A 16,107-nucleotide genomic window follows, 5' to 3' on the forward strand; every position below is an offset into this window, starting at 1 on the left:
AAAAGACGTGTATAGGTTGAGCTCAGCATGGGTTGAGGTACTGCCAACTGTAGAGTAAATTTGGAGATTTTTAATTGATCTTTGGTTTCTTTGTTTTTTGCTTTGCTTTTGTTTGTTGGTTGATGATATCAAATTTTGCACGGTTAGATTGAATGTAATTGTTTTGTATTATTTAATTACCGTAACTGTAGTCTAGTTTCATAACCTCACAAATCTTGCCTGGATATACTTTAACTAATTTTCAATCTCAATTGAGATGAAATTGCAATGAAAATTAACCAATGATTTTTAATTTTTTTTACAAGTATTAATTCATTAATGATTAATTTTCACTGTCATATTATTAAGTCGTATAGGCCGGTCTACTAAAACGCAATACTCAAATAATAAGAATGAATATGTTATGTGACATGCAACATTCTGAACTGGTACAGACCTGAAAAATTATTCATTAATTGGTACAAAACATGTGCATTACAATAAAGCATGAGGGATTGAGGATGTCATAGACATCGACTCGTGATTTTATTTCTACATCTCATTTTAGCTTTATTTATAACATTACAACGGAATTGAGCACGATATATAATTTAGATAATTATGTTGCTTTAGTTTTGAGGCTTGGCTTCGGTCTCTGCATCAACAGCTTCACCAGCATAAGAGCAGCATCTACTGCAGCCCCTTCCATTGTAACCCACCCTACAACATCCATAGTAGCAGCGCCCTCGGCTGCCGCCATATCCACCTCGGCCCCCATTGTAACCTCCATGGCCATTGCCGCCATGACCTGGGTTCCCCCCATAGCCACCTCCAGGGTTTCCTCCATATCCACCTCGACCGCCATTGTAACCTCCCTGGCCAGGGTTCCCCCCATATCCGCCACCTGGGTATCCCCCACCAGGGTTTCCTCCATATCCACCGTATTTGGCATCATCTACTCCATTGGCCTCTTTGGTGGCCTCCACTGCACGTGCAAGTAATAAAACATGTTAATATGATGTAATTTATCGTGACAATAATATTGCATGACAATTATTTACACACGTAATGAAAAACATGTTTCCGAAGTCCTAAAAAAATATACCTATTCTATGTGTAAGCAAACGCAGTTATTTTAAGCTCAGGAACAATGACACCACTGATCATTGTGACACAGCAAAATTAAATTCATTCAAAACAAAAACTGCATGCGTGAAATGTAGCACGTACCGAACATTTTGACTAGCTAGGGATATACATGTGGATATCTGTGCAGTTATTTGCGATACCCGCACTTGCAAAAATGTGGATATCACTTTTAGATATCCGCATCTGCATCCACAAATAGATAATTGGCCTATTTTAAACGCTCTTAAAAATAATTTTGACTGACTTTTAGTCTTTTGGGCTTGTTTTAAAAATATAATACAATACAAAAAATATGTAAAACCGAGAAAAAAATGGGATGATGGATATGACCTAAAAGTATTCGTGGTAATCAGTGCTTACAAGAAATACCCTTATATATTTTTTTTTATCTATGATTCAACGAGCATAACAATTAAGCCGGCATACATAAAAAAACATAAATTACAAATCCAACATAAAAAAAAAAAAAAAGAAATTACAAATTCATAACCTAAAAAGCATAAACTGTCTAAATATTACACATTCATAAGTGGAATATATATAGAAAAAATAAAAAAATATTAGATATAAAGGGTATACGGATGCAGTTATTATTCACATCCACATACCCTAAAACTGCTATCCGCATCCGCACTTGCGGATAATGGTTTTCGTTATTCACATCCGCATGTGCAGATAACGGATAGCATGTAGCGGATAGGTGCGGATCGATAGCGGATGCAGGCATTTAATATCCGTGAGCATGTACACTCCTACTTTTGACATTTGCGATTTAGTAAACCAAAACTACAATTTTAATTCAAATCACAAAAAAATTATCGTTTCAAAGTTCGTTTATAAAAAATTGCGATTTAAAAATGTGGAAAAAGAAGGGAAGGGGTTGCATTTTTTAAAAACATACAAATTTAAAAGCTAGACTGTGATTTTACCAAACGTTTATAAATGCGTTTTATAAATTCGTATTTTCGAATCGCTATTTTAAAAATCATACGTTTTGAAATCACAAATCAAAATAAATCTTAAGGCAGCACAATGTAGATCCCATCATATCGCACCCGTTTTCTGGTCAGAGGAAGCAGTCTCGGCCAGGTCCCTCGCTGCCACCTCCGAAGAGATGAGAAGAACAATGGCCAACAAAAGAGCTAGCAAAAGAAAAGCCTTGGAACCCATTTTTCTTAGCAAACAGCAGAACCGTGAAACTTAACAAAGAAAATATTGGAGGAAAGTGATGATAAAATCAGTCTTTCTTTTCCTTATTTATAGGCCAATATTAAAGAGATCGAGCGCCAGAAACAATAAATTTGGATCGGAAGGCCCTACAATATTATGGTTGGTTGTTGAGTTGTCGATCCTTCATATTTTCAATCTTATCTTATCTATGCAATAATATCCGCTTCATCAAATCTAGCAGCAGTCGTAGAAATCATGGATGAGACCGACATATATATATATATATATATATATATATCTTGTTATAGCACTCTCAATGTCAATGAAAAAAATTCTGAAAGTTCTTGTATCATAAATGAGACGACAGGTCCACTTTCTAGTCAACCCTGCCGATTCAATTCTCAATCTTCTAATTCAGTTTGTATAGTAGTTGTTGTTAGGGTTGGAAGGGGAGGTTGAAAGTGGCTGAAATGGGATTAGGTAGGGTAAAAGTGGGGTGGCAGTGGCCACTATGGGCGTGGAGGAGGAATTAATTAGAGGGCTGTGTTTGGTTGAGAGATTTAATGTAGGGCTAATAATTTTTGATATGATTCGCAAATTTGATACGAATCCTACACGAAATTAAAGGGTTATGATTGAGTAGTCTAATCTGTTTAATTAAATGGGTTGGGTTAAAATTAACTTATATAGTCTTATACATATATATGCTTCGACACGATCCGAACCTAACACGAGACATAGTGGCCGGCAGACAATTTTTTATATGAACCCAAAATAAAATTAGAGAGTTAAGATTGAGATATTTGACCTATTTAATTAAATGAGGCAGGTTAAGATTCACATATATATATATATAATCTTATATTTATAACTCAATACGACCCAATCTAATTGGCGAACATGAATTGCCATTGGCCCCTAGTCTAACATGGTTGGACTAAACTCTCTTAGAACTATAATTGAGTGACTTGGCTAAACCCTTACTTTCATATGCAATTTTTTTTTTTTTTTTACAAACAATATCTCCAATTTAAAAATGAGAGAAGATGGTAGAGTCCCCAATTGGAGGGGAACTGCTCCCTATACATTTATCTCATTATCTGTATTACTTATTTAGTCCATTTAATTTAGATTATATTAGTACCAAAATGATCACTGGATATTAAACGTAATTTAACCTTTCATAAATTTTGTTCAGTCATTATCTTTCTTCTCTTCTTTTTTTCGGGGGTAGCCATAAATTATTTGTCAGATCCATACATGTACTTTAATGTGGATCTCACTTACTCTGGACAGTTGCCATACATACAAGTCAGACGACCCAATTATGGCCATCAATGAGGGATGAGTCGTGAGAGTGAGAGAGAGGCGTGTCAATGCATCATGCATGACGCAGATGAGAAAGGCATATTCAGGGACGGAGGAAGCTAAGGGATCCAGAATAGGTTATGGCCTCTCCTTAATTTTTAAGAAAAAAAAAGTTTTAAGGTAAAAAAAACAAAATTATAAGGTTGTTTTTTTGCCTACTGGCTCCTAGAAAAATATCTTTTAGCCCCTTGGCCCATTTCTTCTGATCATCTGATCGTCTGTTCAACTGGTTTCATCTCATATGGAATGATAGTTTCATTGTCAAAAAATTTCATTTATAATATTTTACGGGGAGCAATGGTCATTTCTGAAAAGTGTAACAATGGGAGGAGTTAGCTTTACAAAGTTGCAGAAGTTTTGTTTGAAGTAAATGAAAGGGGTTTAGTAAAATATTGCATTGGAAAAAGTTAGGTGTGGACTTGAGGAGTTACACGCATGGCAAAACTCGATTTTCTAAGGATACGTGGCAAAGGTAGCGTAAAATGAGGATTCATTGCAATACTGCTAGATGGGCATTAGAAAAGTTTAGAAGATATGTGTTTTATTTGTTTTGTATTGCATTTAGCTGAATGCGTTTTGGGTATAATATAGTGTGTTTTGTATAACAATTTGTGGGTTATTGTATTAGTTAGAGTGGAGTACTGTTCTAACAAAAGGAACAAGAGAATGTTAACTTCAATAACTGTTTCATCCAGCCTTGCGAGAAGCACATAATTTCATCTAACTGAAATTTCTTAATTCAAGTATAGAAATTGAGACCTTTTTTTATTTTTAGTTTTTATTTTATTTTTTTTCCTTTTCTGAATTTTTGGACAATAGTTTTCTTTATTTCTTTTTCAAAAAACTTTCTTTTACAATTTTGCTTAATGATTTTTAATTTCAAGGAAATAATAAAAATATAAAAACCGGTACTGTCAGAAGAGAATGGCAACTTGCATGTGAGAAGGATTGCTCAAAATATATATATATACATGTTCCTTATAAAAATAGGTTAGGGCTGCAATGGTCTTCGTCTCATCGCTTGATAATTAAAGAACTTGAAGTGATAAAATCATAGTTTCTTTTAAGAGCCAAGAATTATCAGAATATATGAAAAATATATTATATTTTCTTTATATGCCATATTTGTAAGATATTATCTCTATATATGGCCTATATGCCACATATATGGTGTTTATTATATTTAATAAATAAATAGTATATACGGTATTACGGTTAGGTAATTTAATTAATTAAATTACCGTAATGGAATCGATTAATTGATTTAAAATCAATTAATAATATTGTTTCCTTGATAGGAGGAACAATACGGTATTTACTATATTTGAGGGTCCCTGACTTAGCCTATAAATTAATAGCTTGTGTACACCATCAGTACGGCAATACAATCATAGGCATAGGTTAGAAGATCCCTCAAATAATCTTTTTTTGTTCTTCAGATGGATCGTGGAAACGCTTGAGCAAATATGGCTAGAGGTAAGCTTGAATCCTGTCTTATTTGTTTTCCGCTGCGCATGTTAGTTGAAGCAAAATGTTGAATATTTATAACATGTGGTATCAGAGCCAGCCTCTATGCCGTGTTGCTTAGCGTATAGTTTTGCTATGCATTATCAATAACGAATTCAATATATTTTATTTGTTGTTGTTCATTATTTTTTGATAATATTGTTTACGCACTATTGCAATATTTTGTTCTGGATTGCAATATTGTTTAAGCATTACAGGTTACTACAATAGAAACCCATAAATCTGTGCTAATTACCCTTTTGCCCTTGTTTGGAAACCCTGAAGGATCACCCACCGTCGCCGTGCATCACCAGTGGTCGGCGACCCAAGGGTCGCCGACAACGCTGCAAGCAGCGACCGAAAAGCCGCTGCTCCTCCAGTAATCGGCGACCCTTGGGTCGCCAAGAGCACTACAAGCAGCGGCCGAAAGGCTGCTGCTTCTCCAGCAATCGGCGACCCAAGGGTTGCCGACAGCGCTGCAAGGCCGCTGCTTCTCCAGAAGTTGGCGACCCATGGGTTGCCGACAGTGCTCCAAGCAGCGGCCTTTTTGGCCGCTGCTTCTCCAGCAAACGGCGAGCCTTATGGGTTGCCGTGCTCGTCACAGCGGCGGCCTATCTTGGCTGGCGCATCAGGAGTAAAGGGTGGTGGCGGCGGCGCGGGTTGGGGTTAGGGTTTCAAAAGTTAAGGGTATCGGGTTCCGGGTAGTGTTTCGACCCGTCAAGTAAATCGGGTTTCGGGTTTGGGTTCAAAAGAATTCCGGGTTAGGGTTGGGCAATATTCGGGTCAAATTGCTGGTCGGGTTCCGGGTATGGGTGTTTTAACCCATGCCCGATCTGGTTTTGAATTTTGTCAAAAAAAAGGGGCTAACCCGTTTGGTCCAGTCCGATCCAGAAGTAACCCGACCCATTCGGTTTTGCCCATTGAAATGGGCTGACCCGAATGTTGATCCCTTTCTAGTTTATAAAAATAATAATAAAAAAAAAACAAAAAAGGGGAGGCCCATTAAGTGACAAATACAGAGACCCGACCCGATTAATATGTAGCAAGAAACCTGACCCGATTAAGTCGGCTGATCATATTGGGCCAGCCCAATACAATGACCCTTTTGAATTTTGTGAAAATAAGGAAAAATAAGGCTTAGGTAGAGATTTAAACTTAGGACCTTTGAGTCAATTATTACAAGATTCAAACCATTGAGCTAAGCCTAGTTTTATGCTTTCACATTAAGGTTTTATTCCCTTTATTATTTACACTGTTTTGTGTTAATATCATTATTTCCTTAATACATGAATTGGGGAATATATTTTAATTATTTCCTTTCACATTAAATATAAATTACTTGATGCATAGACCTAAGAATAATTAACAATACCATATACGTTGGTGACAGTAATATCCAAGAATGCAATGTCTAGAAAAGTTCTGGCTAGGAAAGTCTTGGGATTTAAGTGTGTCCAAGTGACCCCCCTCACTTTCCTGGGAACTCACCTGGTTGCACCATGGAAAATGCTGTTTACCTCATTTAGGTATTGGTTTGTTATATTCCTGGGGCTATTAAGGGGGTATCTATAAAGTTGTTAGATGTTAATGAAGTCGCAATTATCATAATGATTTTGGGGAGCCACAGCATCCCAAATTTTAATGATAATTACATCAGGATTACACGCATGAACCTCATAAAGATTTATTAGATGTTCATGAATTACAGTGTGATTATTATGATTTTGGGAGAGCCAAAGCATCCTAATTTTGTAATAATTGCATAAGGATCTTACACATGAACTTCATATAGAAAAATGAACATCGTATTGTAATTAATTTATAAATTTAATTACCTATCCCCAAAGGGAAGTTTTTATTTTTGTGACTTAATTAGAATGAGATAACAAATTTAGTATTAAAAGTAAAATTTCTCTCGGTTGCCCAAAGGTACGAAGAATTTTATTTATTAATATTTAAATTTATTAGTCTTATTAATAAAGAGTAAATTTCATGCGTGAAGCAACCTTTGCCCAAAGGTAGGTTGAAATTTACTATTTAAATTGGCATTGGCTAATTTAAAATAAAGTTGACATCGTCTTGTAGTTAATTCATAAATTTAATTACTTATCCCCAAAGGGAAGTTTTTTTTTTTTTTTTGACTTAATTAGAATAAGATAACAAATTTAGTATTAAAAGTAAAATTTCTTTCGGTTGCCCAAAGGTACGAAGAATTTTATTTTTTAATATTTAAATTTGCTTTAGTCTTATTAATAAAGAGTAAATTTCATGCATGATGCAACCTTTGCCCACAGGTAGGTTGAAATTTATTATTTACTATTTAAATTGGCATTAACCAATTTAAAATAAAGTTACTCCATAGCATTAAAGTATTTTTTTTTATTTTAATATTCTTGGTGATTGCAGCTATTCCTATTACTCTACCTTTTGGTAGTTTTATATTCCAATACATTATGGTAATATTTTTCTGACTGGAAAATGATTAATATGCCTTTTCATTTGAGTGTTTCTAATTCCATTATGAGAATGAAGGATATTGTAGTTTAGCTTAAGTCCCTAAAGATTGAGATTTTTGAGTCATTATTGGTCATTTTATTTTTTGAATTGTCTCTTCTAAATGTAGAATTTTATCTTGTAACACACGTAAGAATAAATGGTTAGTAAATAAACTTCTAACCATGTGTGTTCAAGGATATGAGAGAATTCATAAAGTGTTCACATGATTACTCATGTCAAGGGAAGGACCAATAAATGCAATCATGTCCAACACTTAAAGTATGAGAATAAGGTGCCAATAAAGTATTATGGCAATTAAGATACATATTTCTCATGAAATAAGGAAAATTAAGGGCATATAAAGAAAAATTGCATGAAGTAAAAGAAATGACTTAAAATAAAGATAATCTCATATATCTAGTATGTCGTGAATCTCTTGTAGTGACTCATTCAAATATGTTGTGGATTGATTATGGTTTAACAATCCACATTGTCAACACAAATGCAGATATTTTTTTTTAAAGTGAATAACACGTATTTATAATTTGAGGTTGTTGGGATCTATAGGTTAATTTTGAAATTCAGTTATATTTTTTACCTAAAAAATGATTTATATTCCATAATCTTTTAGAAATTTATTTTCTAGTTTGGCTTGTTAAAAATTTCAATTTTATTTTAAACTTGAAATTTTTCTTATTTTTTGGGTGGAATATTGGTTGGGGTTTAATTAAAGTCTATTTAAAATTGACCTACATCCCAATTTTTGAAACAAAATTATTTGTTTATTTCTGCATACTGATGTTGACGTAAAGTAGAGTCTTTGAGAATTTAAAAATGCTCTTGTTATGGCTTTGGAGATTGAAATATATCTCCATATAGAAAATAAAAGTCGGTAATTTACTGACTTTGGTGCTTGTGTGGACTGCATAAGTGAAAGCATACCAACAAGACCATTAGAGGTGCCAAAGAGAGCATTTTGAGATTCTTGAGATCATTGTACATTGAAAGGTGTTGACCTTTTCATACTCATTGCCTAAATGGTCAGAGATTTTTTTATCTCTTTTAGTGATGACCATATAAAGTTTATGTATCTCTATCTTCTAAATATTAAAGCTGTGGTATTGAATGCTTTCAATACCTATAAGGAAGAAGAAGAGAAACAATATGAAGATCATAAGATCTAATATAGCCATAGAGTATTAAGGTAGGTACACACAAAAGGGGAAATGATTAGTAATACTAATATGCTATTACCCTTATAGAGTAAAGCTTTGAAGACCGTTGTGTATATGGATTCCATCTAAGGTTGTCCTTAAGACACCTTTTAAAGTATGAAATAGATGGAAGCTTAGTTTAAATTATTTACACATATGGGGTTGCCTTGCTAAAGAGAGGATTTATAATCTTCGCCTTAGGAAATTAGATTCGAGGACAACCAGCGGATCTTTTATAAGCTATCTAGTAAAATTTAAAGGGTTTTCATGTTTTATTATTCTTCATATAATCCTAGAGTTGTAGATTGTAAAATTTCTAGAGGATGCGGAACCTAGTAGGAGTGCTCATTCACATAAATTGGAATTTGAGGAAGCACTAGAGTTGGCCAAATCTCCTCCTCATAGAGGATGATTGATTGTATTCAGGGAAAATTAAATTGATTATCCTGAGCCACAATCACTTATAGAACAACCAACTCATACAGAACAAGTTCAAAATCTATTCTCCCATTGCAAAATGCAGAGGAAGTAGAATTAAGAAAAATCCTATAGAATAAGGAGATCAACAATTCTTAGTGATCATGTTGTATATCTCCCAGAGTCTGATGTTGACATTGGACATAAAGATGATCCAAATTTGTTTTCACATGCTATGAGTGGAGAAAACTCCACATTGAGATTCAGCGCCATGAAGTAAGAGATAAATCCATTGCTCAAAAGTCAAGCTAGACTCGCAGCCAATGGTTTTACTCATAAGGAAGGCATTGATTGTAGTAAAACATTCTCTCCAGTGTCTAAGAATGGTTCATCAAGATAATCATAGCATTAGTAGCTCATTTTTGACCTAGAGCTACATCAAATGGATGTGAGAACAACTTTCGAGAATAGGGATCTCAAGTAAGAGGTTTATATGAAACAATTAAAAGGGTTTTATAAATAATAGTCAGAAAGCTTGCAAATTAAGGAATTCTATTTATGGGCTGTGATAGATCTCTCATCGGTGATATACTTTTTACAAGGTTATTATTTTATTGTTTATTGAAAAACCTTGTTAATTAGTATATATACCTTAAGGTCAGTGAGAATACCATAATCTTTCTAGTCCTATATATGGATATTATTTTTGCAAGTGGTGATTTAGGTTTGCTACATAAAGTTCATTTCACAAACTTTGAAATGAAGGATTTGGGTGAAATCTCTTATGTCTTTTGACATAGAGATTCACAGAGACATAAAGAGTATTAACATTGTCTCAGAAGGCCTACATTGAAAAAGTTTTGGAAAGATTTAGAATGAAGGATTATGCACCTTCAGTAGCAATTAAGAGGGACCAATTAAATGCAGATTAATGTCCCAAAAGGTATTAGAATAAGGGCAGATAAAAAGTTTTAAGCGTCTGCATTATACATAACCATATGACTGACAATAAGTATATTGGGTCAATAAAGTGCTGCAAATAAAGTCTTGCGGTATATGCAAGGAACCAAGAAGTACAACTTAACCTAAGGATACACTTTCCATTTGAAGGTGGTTAGTTGTTCAGATTTGAGTTTTGCTGATTGTGTAAATAGTAGAAAATTTACTTTAGGGTATATATATTTTTTTTAGAGATATATCTTAAAGATGCAGTATGCAGACTATAGTTGCTACGTCTACCAAGAAAGCTAAAAGTCTAGCGTGCTATGAACTTAGTACACAGGCATGATGGATGAGACATTCTGTTGAAAGTCTCAATATTGTCGATTTTACAGTTAGACCATAAAGACACCCTGCGTTAATTCTACTATAATCTTCTTTTATAAGAATAAAGAGTGGAAGCAGAAGTAAATCGACATCAAGTATCTCAGTACGAGAGATAACATTAAGGGTCTATTGAGCATATAAGTACTGAATTAATGATTGCGGATCCTATGACTTAAAGTTTACTGGTAAAGAAAGAATAAAGTCATGCGGAGTATATGAAACTCATTAATTCATTCTTTTGCTTGATTTGTCTCTTTTTAGTTTATAGACATAAAGTTATTATAATAAAAATTTTGTGCACATTTGTTATTTTATTCATGAGGATAAATAAAGTTGGACCCGAATGACTTATAAGAAGTTCATTCATAAAGCTTGATTATCCATAAGGTACTCATATAAGAAGTGTTTTATATTGTGAAACATGGAAGGGACGACCTAATTTTATAATGGTTTTACCGCCATGATTCGTGTGAAACATTTCTTATCTGAGTGGGAGGATTCCATAAGTGATTGGCCAAACTAAGAAACCTAATACCATAAGGTTATGTGTCATAAAGGCCAAGTGGGAGAATGTAAAATATTATCTCCATATATGGCCTATATGCCACATATATGGTGTTTATTATATTTAATAAATAAATAGTATATACGATATTACGGTTAAGTAATTTAATTAATTAAATTACCGTAATGGAATCGATTAATTGATTTAAAATCAATTAATAATATTGTTTCCTTGATGGGAGGAACAATACAGTATTTACCATATTTGAGGGTCCCTGACCTAGCCTATAAATTAATAGCATGTGTACACCATCAGTATGGCAATACAGTCATAGGCATAGGTTAGAAGATCCCTCAAATAATCTTTTTTTGTTCTTCAGATGGATCGTGGAAACGCTTGAGCAAATATGGCTAGAGGTAAGCCTGAACTTGTCTTATTTGTTTTCCGCTGCGCATGTTAGTTTAAGCAATATGTTGAATATTTCTAACAATATTTAGTTCATGATATTGAAATATTATCTATTTACAGGTTATATTACCATATTTGTATTTAATCACTACCCTATAAATTGAGACATTTGTATTGTAAACAAAGTGAATGAGAGCACAATGTAACCTTAAAGGCCATTCAGAGTGTTGGATGTATATAGGTGTTCAACACCGAACTATCCGTAATTCTTTGTCTGTCTGGTACTATCTTCTTCCGCTATTATTCCCATATTTTATAATTCCCCAGAAACTTCAACATAATGGCAATTCAAAATCTTTGCTATATATGTTACTTCCTTTGTGCTCTCTTTGCCCTCGTTCTTATACTCTCTCTCATCTGAAGTTGTAGCTTCACGAGATGATCATGCAAGTGAGTTTGCGCACAAATTAACCACTCTCATATATGGTGTTCTCGTATTCCTGCCTTCAAAGTACCAAGTTCCTTCTGTTTCTAGCTACTTTCATTTTTTATAACAAAAAAGAAAAAGAAAAAGTATTAGAATATTTGATTAAACAATTAAATTAAATATTTTTAATAGTTTAAACTTTTGGCATAATTGATAATCTATATTCTTAAAAAAACTAATATAAAAAAGCAAAGTCCAAAATTTGAGACAGGCCAGTGTTAGGTTTTATTTTTGGGTTGGAAAATTCATGAGTACTTTACTCTACTTGTCATTGGTAACCTTTTTATCATACTTACATCGGTCAGTATGACATGAGTGGGATAAATGGGAATAAAGAATATCATTAGTCTTAAAGTCTTGTTACATGTTTTGATTCTAGTTGTTGGGTTGTTATAATATATGATCACCAAAAATGTCATAAGAGAAGAATATGTAATATCTCGATATATGTTCAAAATGCATGCGATTAATTCTTATATGCATTTTTTATATTTTTTTCTTACTAATAATACATGTTACATGCCTTTAATAAATTGTGTTGGAGGAAAACCTTGTTTGATCTACCAAGATATATATTCTAAATATTAATGAAGGCTGTCCTTAATTAGGTTGTCGAGGCAAGATGTTTGAACAGCAGAGAAAATATAATTGGCGAGCAAAGGTTGGTGATGAATAAATATTATGAAAATTAGTTATGACTAATTGCATACAAATCTAAAAGCTAATAAATTAAACAATCATATATAGTGGAGGACTTCATCTTTTTCATAGTGGAGGACTTCATCTTTTCATAGTGGAGGACTTGTTTCCTAGAAGTCATTTTCACATCTCTCAAGTGTCTATGTTTAGGGAAATGATCCTTGCACTCTTGGAGTACAACAATGGTACAACAACAATGGTACAACAACAACAACAAGTCATTTTCACATCTCCCAAAGACTAGCCCTTTTTAAGTCTTGTTCAGAAAGAAAAAATGTTGAGTGCAATGCTTCCTTGACACTTGATGTTTCTACTAGATGAAATTCTACTTATATGATGTTGGAGGTGGCAGAGAAGTACCAAAGGGCATTTGAACTTATGATAGATGAAGATGGACATTTTTTAAACTATTTGTACGAGGATGGTGGTGGAAAAAGGGGGTTGGGTTCTCCGACTAATGATGATTGGCATAATATCCGTCACTTTATTAAGTTCTTGCAAGTGTTTTATGATGTCACAATGCAAATCTCTGGTTCCTTGCACTCAACTTCCTATTTATATTTCGATGTACTTTGTTCTGTTTATTCATGTTTGACAGAATATTCTGAAAGTAGTGATCCGTTGTTGAATACCATGGCGAATAGAATGAAAGTAAAATATGATAAGTATTGGGGAGATGTTGAGAAGATTAACCCGTTGTTGTTTGTGGCTAGTTTGCTTGATCTACGTTACAAGATGGCTAGTTTGTAATATTGGTTTCGACTTAGTTTTGGGGCTGAGAAAGCAGAAAGAATTGATTCTCAACTGAAGTGGGTATTGGGTCAGTTATATGAGTACTACGCCAGTGGTTCTAAAAATATTGGAAGTGGGTCTATGTTATCAAATGATGAAGTGCGGAGTGATACAACATTAGTTGGTAGTTCTAGGTCTAGAACTACTTTTTTACAGAATTTTCATTCATTTCGGGCGTCTCGAAATTTGATGCAATGTAAGACATAAATAGAACAATATTTTTTGGAGGATGTTGAGACACCTAGTGAAAACTTTGATATTTTAATGTGGTGGAAGGTAAATTCGACAAAGTTTCCAATCCTCGCTGAGATAGCGCGAGATGTATTGGCAATTCCAATTACCACGGTTGCTTCCGACTCAGCATTTAGCACCGGTGGTCGTGTGATAGATCCTTATCGAAGTTCTTTGGCTCCAAAAACAGTTGAGGCTCTTGTATGTACTCAAAATTGGTTGAGATTTTCTCCCATTAGTGCACATGAATCATACTTGTTTTGGGGCTGAGAAAGCGGAAAGAATTGATTCTCAACTGAAGTGGGTATTGGGTCGGTTATATGAGTACTACGCCAGTGGTTCTAAAAATATTAGAAGTGGGTCTATGTTATCAAATGATGAAGTGCGGAGTGATACAACATTAGTTGGTAGTTCTAGGTCTAGAACTACTTTTTTACAGAATTTTCATTCATTTCGGGCGTCTCGAAATTTGATGCAATGTAAGACATAAATAGAACAATATTTTTTGGAGGATGTTGAGACACCTAGTGAAAACTTTGATATTTTAATGTGGTGGAAAGTAAATTCGACAAAGTTTCCAATCCTCGCTGAGATAGCGCGAGATTTATTGGCAATTCCAATTACCACGATTGCTTCCGAGTCAACATTTAGCACCGGTGGTCGTGTGATAGATCCTTATCGAGGTTCTTTGGCTCCAAAAACAGTTGAGGCTCTTGTATGTACTCAAAATTGGTTGAGATTTTCTCCCAATAGTGCACATGAATCATACTTGTTTAACGTTGAAGATGAAGAGAGTTACAAGCTTGACTCAGGTAATGGTAACAAAATAAATTTCATATTTTGTTAATTGTTCCAATTATTCATTGATTTATTAATTTTTTAAAAAATTTATTGTGATAGAAATAATATCCAATTTCATCACATATGATGCAGATTAAGGCTTGAAGAATGTACTTTGTTGAAAGATGTCTCTTTGTTAGTTCGAGGTATTTTTATTTATATTAGGGATAATTACACTTAACTCCCCTGATTTATCCACGATGTGGCGATTTACCCCCCAATGTACCAAAATTGGTACATGATCCCCCCGAACTTGCCAACGTGTGGCAAAATCAACCTTCCGTCTAATCGACCGTTCGTTTGGATGGAAAGTCGGTCACGTGCAAGTCACGTGACTTGGGGAGGGTCTTTGTCTTAAAAGGTCACGTAACTTGCACGTGACCGATTTTCCGTCCAAACGAACGGTCGATTGGACGGAATGTTGATTTTGCCACACGTTGGCAAGTTCGGGGGGTCATGTACCAATTTTGGTACATTGGGGGGTAAATCGCCACACCGTGGATAAATCAGGGGGGTTAAGTGTAATTATCCCATTATATTATTATTATTTTTACATAAAATTTAGTTTGTAAAATTTACTATGCTTATGTTTTGATTTATTTGATTATTGCAGGTATCACATGGAAGGAATAAAATCAAGTTTTTTAGTTTAATTTGATTATTGATAGGATCAAATTAAGGGATGTTATTTAATATTTAATTTATGTTAGTTTTATTTAGCAAATTTTAATTTGGTTTGTGAACTTTTAAATTATTTTTTGTTTAATTATTTTAGTGAAGTATTATATAAGAATTAAAGTATTTTATTTATTTATTACTTTTAAATTACTCTTTATTTTTTAACACACATCTAAAGCACCATGAGCCACGTTGCTGTTTTTTCCTTTTTCTTTTTACGTTGCTGTTTTACCATTAATGGTTGTTGGCCAGCTTTTTTAATACAAGCCAAATCAAAGTCAGATGAGCCACGTGATCTCTCCTTTTGAGAACCTCCACTGCAACGGACGCACGACTGTGTACCGTAATGTTGCTTAACAAACAAGGATTGATAGCCTGTAAACTAGTTGACAGCCAGCCTCTTAAAAATACTTAAAGAAAGATATCTATGCCTTTTCATTTCATTTCTATCCATATCTTTTGCTACAATGAATAATGATAGCCTATAAAACTAGTTGACACTGCTGCACAGTTCTATGCACAAGGAGACCTATCTTTGATTCGTAATGGAAAACATGATTAAGGTGTACGTGCTCTTGCTCACTGTGTATTACATACGTCTCATTGTTTCAGTTCCTGTCCTTTATTCTCTATTTGCCTAAAAATCCACGCTCTCTCTCTCTCTCTCTCTCTCTCTCTCTCTCGCTCGCTTGCTGAAAACGCTTCGAATTCTCTCTCATCCTCATATATTTTATGGTAAAATTTAAACTGCAAATTCTGTGAGTGAATTTGTCTCTGTCTTTGTCTTTCTCTCTGTGAATCTGTTCGTTTTTATTTTTTTATGCACATTGTGATGTTCTTTT

At 34.0% G+C, this 16,107-nt stretch overlaps 2 protein-coding genes across 2 annotated transcripts; one reads left to right on the top strand and one right to left on the bottom strand.

Annotated features, from left to right (window-relative positions):
* Positions 1 to 437: 437 nt before the first annotated feature.
* Positions 438 to 2,334, bottom strand: LOC133859261 (cold and drought-regulated protein CORA-like). Its single transcript, XM_062294595.1, has 2 exons — positions 2,184 to 2,334; positions 438 to 964 (listed from the first exon to the last, which is right to left on the bottom strand). Exons 1-2 carry the CDS (start codon positions 2,296 to 2,298, stop codon positions 609 to 611), a joined length of 471 nt encoding a protein of 156 aa, XP_062150579.1. The 5' UTR covers positions 2,299 to 2,334; the 3' UTR covers positions 438 to 608.
* Positions 2,335 to 13,057: 10,723 nt separating this feature from the next.
* LOC133862044 (uncharacterized) lies at positions 13,058 to 15,220 on the top strand. The gene is made up of 5 exons (XM_062297893.1): positions 13,058 to 13,256; positions 13,323 to 13,462; positions 13,793 to 13,948; positions 14,322 to 14,559; positions 15,201 to 15,220. The coding sequence occupies exons 1-5, from the start codon at positions 13,058 to 13,060 to the stop codon at positions 15,218 to 15,220; spliced, it is 753 nt and encodes a 250-aa protein (XP_062153877.1).
* Positions 15,221 to 16,107: the final 887 nt, after the last annotated feature.

Source organism: Alnus glutinosa, chromosome 2 (assembly GCF_958979055.1).
Source record: "Alnus glutinosa chromosome 2, dhAlnGlut1.1, whole genome shotgun sequence".
NCBI lineage: Eukaryota > Viridiplantae > Streptophyta > Magnoliopsida > Fagales > Betulaceae > Alnus > Alnus glutinosa.